The sequence below is a fragment of the Acyrthosiphon pisum genome, chromosome A1 (assembly GCF_005508785.2).
Source record: "Acyrthosiphon pisum isolate AL4f chromosome A1, pea_aphid_22Mar2018_4r6ur, whole genome shotgun sequence".
Classification (NCBI taxonomy): Eukaryota; Metazoa; Arthropoda; class Insecta; order Hemiptera; family Aphididae; genus Acyrthosiphon; species Acyrthosiphon pisum.
Window position 1 is genome coordinate 39,374,731 of NC_042494.1, and position 6,566 is coordinate 39,381,296.

The 6,566-nt window shown below is 26.2% G+C and overlaps 1 protein-coding gene across 1 annotated transcript; it reads right to left on the reverse strand.

Annotated features, from left to right (window-relative positions):
• Positions 1-5,857: 5,857 nt before the first annotated feature.
• Positions 5,858-6,564, reverse strand: LOC115033518. Its single transcript, XM_029486218.1, has 2 exons — positions 6,402-6,564; positions 5,858-6,334 (listed from the first exon to the last, which is right to left on the reverse strand). The coding sequence occupies exons 1-2, from the start codon at positions 6,562-6,564 to the stop codon at positions 5,862-5,864; spliced, it is 636 nt and encodes a 211-aa protein (XP_029342078.1). The 3' UTR covers positions 5,858-5,861.
• Positions 6,565-6,566: the final 2 nt, after the last annotated feature.

Genomic DNA, 6,566 nt, shown 5'->3' on the forward strand with positions numbered 1-6,566 from the left:
AAAAAAAAAATTTTGAAGAAAAGTGCAGATGAATCAGATAATAGTCCTGGTATGTATTCTTTATTCCAAAATATGTCTTAAACAATGATTAATTAATATTATAACACAATTTGTAACTACATACAATATTTTTAACTGCTACAAAATATGATTTCAGTGATATACAATATTAATTTATTTTTTGTTATTATATCAAAAATAAAATGTCACTCGGGTCTTATTTTTTGAGGCCCCTTCTTATTTTTGGGGGCCCTATATCCAAATTACTTCCCGGTAAAAAAATATAAGCCTATATCCGCCGCTGGGCCTTGACCCAACTCTGCCCGATTCTGGAAATTTCCCGTAAATTATGATTAGTGAATGATCAGACTCACGATGTCGCTATCCACCCCCTGCACTGCTGCACAGTGTCACGTACGACGTGTTCAATAGTTTGGATTTTGCATATTCTCGTGTTTGATAATTGTTCACAATAATTGTCTTACATGGGTATGAATATACACTGTAGTAACATGTTTACATGTAGCTAACTACTGCAGTGATAGATTTGAAATATTTTAACTTAACGGTAACGGCAGGTAACCTGTGCCCTGTAGTATCTATCGACAATGATCGATAACACGAATTTATTAATCAGGAAGTATCGCTTCACATGGTTATGCAAACAGGGTCTAATAGGGTGAAATAGCACCTTAAGAATGAAGACTGACCAACGGAAAATATCGCCGTTAGGTTACCCGATCATCGTTCGTGAATAACGTTAAATTAACTAGGGTTGGGCCGATACCTCTTTTTACCGATATCCGATATTCCGATATATGCAACCGATAAAAAACCTATCCCGATATATTTGTAAACCAACATTTTCAGCATAAACAAATAACAATGAACCGATATTAAAATATCACCGATACTATCAACCGAAATAATATTATCATTTTACATTTAACTATTACAATTTATAATCAATGCTATTATGCTGATAGATTTGGTTTTTTTTTTTTTTTTGGTACCTATCGGTTCAAATATCGGTTTAAAAAAAGAACCGATACCGATAAACCCGATACCATCAATATCAGCCGATATCGAGTACCTATCGGTTTTAGTATCGGCCCATCCCTAAAATTAACGTCGTTAATCATATTATAATATAAATAAATATATATAAATAAATAATATAAATATAATAATATAAATATATTATATTTCGTGATCATTTATTAATTTCTCATTGTATTACAATTCTTGTAAAATACATAGTTTAAAAATGTTAAACCATACAGTACTAACGCACAATTATTAAGGTGCGTCAAACGGTGGAACAGCACGGGGTCCTATGGATTGGACCATGTTCGGTACTGTAATATGGTATATAGTTGACGCTAAACGTCACTGCAGGGAACCCGTACCTAAGTGGTGACGGAGTAGGCAGTAAGCACTAGGCAGTTGAAACTTGTTGAAAATTCTTTTTTGTTATAACTTATAAGCTTGGCCCGTAAATTAGTAATTACAGGTAGTTAATAAAAAGGTCAATTTTAAACTCTGCCCGATAATTAAATTATCTCAAGACCACGATGAAATACATGGGTGATGAAATACAACAATAGTGTTATCGTTATGACTTGTAGCACTGTGTCTTCGTCGAACACAATTTATCGCCCTCGCCACTGCCGTATTCATGAATTAAATTAATCAATTATCAGTTACCATCAAAAATTCAAAATATAATTATTAATTTAATACTAAATATTTCAAAAAATTATGAATGGATTTTTAAATTTATATTTTAAATTATAAAACAAAATGAGCCGCTAACTTTAATTTCAACTCAATTATTATTATCACTTACTCCTATAATGTGCGGTAAGTGGTGTAACAAAGTTAGACATTTTGGAAATGTCAGAAACTAATATATACGTTCTAACTTTATTAGTTTTATATTATAGTAATTGAACTTTAACTAATTGATAAAAAAAACTACTTACTTGCCCAGCTTTGATATTACCTATAAACCTCGGGTCTAATAAATTGAAAGAGACAAACCATATCTACATAGCTAATGTTCTAAATTCACGAGAGTACGTGACAGTCCCTTTATGGTGTCTATATTTTTTTTTCTATCATACCCTCTGACCTACATACATATTATTGCTATCTATAAGTTTCAGTTGATCTTAAAAATAACAAGGGTTAGGGTCAAGCCCAGATTAAGGATTAATTGGGCCCCGGGACACCATACACTTAGTGGGCCCCCTTTCAAATTTAACTTCATAAAATTGTATTTCTAAATTTTTACAAATGTAAATAAAATAGTATAATTTTGTACTATATTACTAAATACAATCTTCAATCATAGATAACAAAGAACATCATCTATGCGTATTGCGTACGATGTAGTTCACAACTCCCATTTTATAAACTTCATCATTGAATATCAATTTTATATTTATTATAATTTAGTAATTTTTTATGATATAAAATATTTTGGGGATAAAAATGGGCTCCCAAAATCAATGGGCCCCGAGACCGTGCCCCTCTTGGACCCCCCCTCCCCTTAATCCGGGCTTGGTTAAGGTATTGTGCTAAAGATTTCACTTATTCACTCTATTATTATATGTTTTTCTACTTCGTGCTTATTATACAAGTATTAAGTTTGTACATCGTACTCTTACTTTTTCTGTATTTCGGTATTAGAATCCCAATCCCTGAAAACCAAAAACATCAATTTTCTTTAAAATAATATGTTAAATAGTATCTGTATATAGAAAATAGATATTATATACATTTTGGTATTTAATAATAATTAAGAGAAAAGGTAGAAACAATAACAATTTTTTTTTACAGCCTATATTTACTTACATAATCGATTAGTTCTATATTATATTTATCGTGTTATAATTTATAATATTATTTACATATTATGTTAACAAACAATATAGTTAATAGTTATAGAGCTATTATACCTACTGAAACATAAACTACGCAATACATAAGCTCAGTTGTTATTATAGATGTTGTATACCAGGAGTTGGGAAACATTGAAGCTATCGATTAACGGTCAGTAGAGCCAACTCTTTTCAGTAAAACAATATTAAAATTAACTAGTTCTATAGCAACATACAACTATACTCAATAATATAACAGCCTAAAGGAAAAATGTAAACATACGAAAATAATATTTTAAACTATAACATAATTACTAATATTTGCCTACTTAGATACAGTCGAATTTTATTAACACGGTTTTATTATTTATTGCCAGCGCATTGTTTCTCTCAGACCCACGCGCAACATAGATTATAAATACGCTTCGTGTAAAATCGTTTCTTATGATTGTTGAATAAGCTTAAAGTAATTTTACCCATTACAAAAATTATAAAAATTAATAGATATAACTGTTTTTGGGTTTCTATTTAATTATAATTTTACTTTATATTCGATTTTAAAAATAAACATTTTTTTTTGTACATTTAAATGGATATTAAATTATTTTGAGACACTATTTAGAATAATCGATATGCCATACTCTCAAAAATATTATCATTTATAATTGTTGTAATGGGTGATTTTACTCTAAGATTACACAAAAACAAATAAAATGTTTTTGCGTGAATACCTAGGTTTTGTTTATGCGTTGCACGCGGGTCAGAGAGAGAAAACAAACAGAACGCTATATCATAATAATAACTTAAAATCGCTGATACCTCTTAATTTTTTTCCCAGTATTCTTAGAATTTCCCCGCAATGTAAAAAATCTTTATAACATTTAATTTAACTCAGTCATATTATAATGTGATATATGGGTTATTCTCGTGCGTGTATGTATACCTATGTATGTATATGTATATTGTATAATGTATGTACCTATGTATAATGCATCGTTATTTTTATGTTTTAAACTCAGCAAACAAAAACGTCATAAGTTATACGTATTAAGAATTAACTTATATAGTTATATGCCATGTATACCACACTGTACACCAATAGTAAAAATAAATCATATATGTGGCATATATATTAAGTAAGCGCGCAGAACTTACAAGAAAAATAAACATAGGATAGGTATGTCTCATGTTACTTGAATCATTTTTATTTTTAGTTTTTTAAGAAACCTAAAAAATCATCTAAGGTTCCAAGCTCTGCAGATGCCAGATACACACTGAACGAAAAAAGGACGTATTATTAAAAAAAAAGTACATTGGATTAATAAATTTAGACATCAAAATATCTCCGATGAAAACGGTTATTGATATAATCATCTAATGTTTATAAACAACATATTTGATGTATCGGAACGTTTAATGAATAAAAAGGGTTTTATTTTATTTATAATTTATGTTTATTAATATTAAAATTCTAATTATTAATATAACGTTCGAAGTTAATTTTATTAGCAATACATTTTATCATACTGGTAAAGCCTAGTTATTTATTTGATATGTATGAATTCTTGATTCAATGTTACAGATAATTCTATCAATAAATAGTTGTAGTTGATTCAATAGATAGGTGTTGTTGAATTAATGAATGCAATATTTATTTATAAAAAACTATATAATTGTATAAATTAATTTAAATTATTAATTTAATGGATGCAATATTTATTTATAAAAAATCATATTATTGCATAAATTAATTTAAATTATTGATTTAATAAATATATTTTTATAATATACCTAATTAATTTTGCTTTACAGTAAATTTAGTTACTGTTAAAAATTACTATTGTTGAACTAAATAATTAGTTAATAACTAATTAAGAATTATATTATAGAAATATAATATGTAATAATTTATTAAACAAATTATTAATTTACCCTATATATAAGGTTACCTATAAGTGTTAAAAAAAGCTAACCAAAAAGAAGAAGGTTTGTAAATAATTGTGATGAAATAAAATTAAACAGATTTATATTGTTTAATATAGTTTTATAATTATATAATATTAATAATAAGCATAAAATAATAATGTAACAAAATACCTATTGTAATATAGTAATAAAAGTATTTATACATAACAAAATTGCACTCTTCTAGTATCTTTTTAAATTGTTATAAAACAATATTGAAATGTAGTTAATATTTGAATTTTTAAAATAGAAAATAGGTACATTAAAAAGATAGTAAATCATTGTGATGAAATAAAATTAAACAGATTTATATTGTTTAATATACCTAGTTTTATAATTATAATATTAATAATAAGCATAAAATAATAATGTAACAAAATACCTATAGTAATATAATAATAAAAGTATTTATACATAACAAAATTGCACTTTTCCAGTATCTTTTTAAATTGTTATAAAACAATATTGAAATGTAGTTAATATTCCAATTTTTAAAATAGAAAATAGGTACATTAAAAAGATAGTAAATCATTGTGATGAAATAAAATTAAACAGATTTATATTGTTTAATATACCTAGTTTTATAATTATAATATTAATAATAAACATAAAATAATAATGTAACCGAATACCTATTGTAATATAATAATAAAAGTATTTATACATAACAAAATTGCATTTTTCCAGTATCTTTTTAAATTGTTATAAAACAATATTGAAATATAGTTAATATTCCAATTTTTAAAATAGAAAATAGGTACATTAAAAAGATAGTAAATATTTGTGATGAAATAAAATTAAACAGATTTATACTGTTTAATATACCTAGTTTTATAATTATAATATTAATAATAAGCATAAAATAATAATGTAACAAAATACCTATAGTAATATAATAATAAAATTATTTATACATAAAAAATTGCACTCTTCCAGTATCTTTTTTAATTGTTATAAAACTATACTAAAATTTAGTTAATATTAAAATTAAAAAAATAGAAAATAGGTACATTAAAAAGATTTTTTTTGCAAGTATTCTAATAGAATATGAACTTTAGAATAACTTCTGGTGCCTTTAAAGTTATAAAAAAAACATTCAAGAAATGTGTAAAACATATTTGACTCTTCTGGAAATTGCATGTCAAAAAGATACATTGATTTAAAACAAGTATCTAATGCTTTTAAAGCGCTTTTAAAATTATAACGCACTCCCTCAATGTGAAGGAATATATCTTTAATAGTAAATATATCTTCCCCAACGCAGTAGAGTGAAGGCTGAACTGAAATTTTGGTTTTTCGAATATGTTCGATGTGATCTTCTATTACTTGTTGTGTTTCCCCGACAAAAATTACAGATTCTTGTGAATCTTTTATAGTGAATTTTGTTGTTACCTTCTTATTTGTTTTTGGATCGATTCGAATTATTTTATTCGTTGGAACAAAATACCCATGCAATGCCCAAATCAAAGCAGCATCGCGTCCATCTAAAACATTCATAAAACATATACTAATAAATTGCAAAAATTATTTAAAAATATGATTTTAACTTACTCTCCGATATTCCAATATCAGTCTTTAATGAGTCAATAAGTTTTTTTACATTCTTATCTTTAATATGGTTTTCTTTTGATAGAAAAGATATGATAGAATTGAAAGACCGTTCCCATTTCTCAAGAAGAGTATCACCTTGACTAAACGCTGTCTCAAAGTCCATGT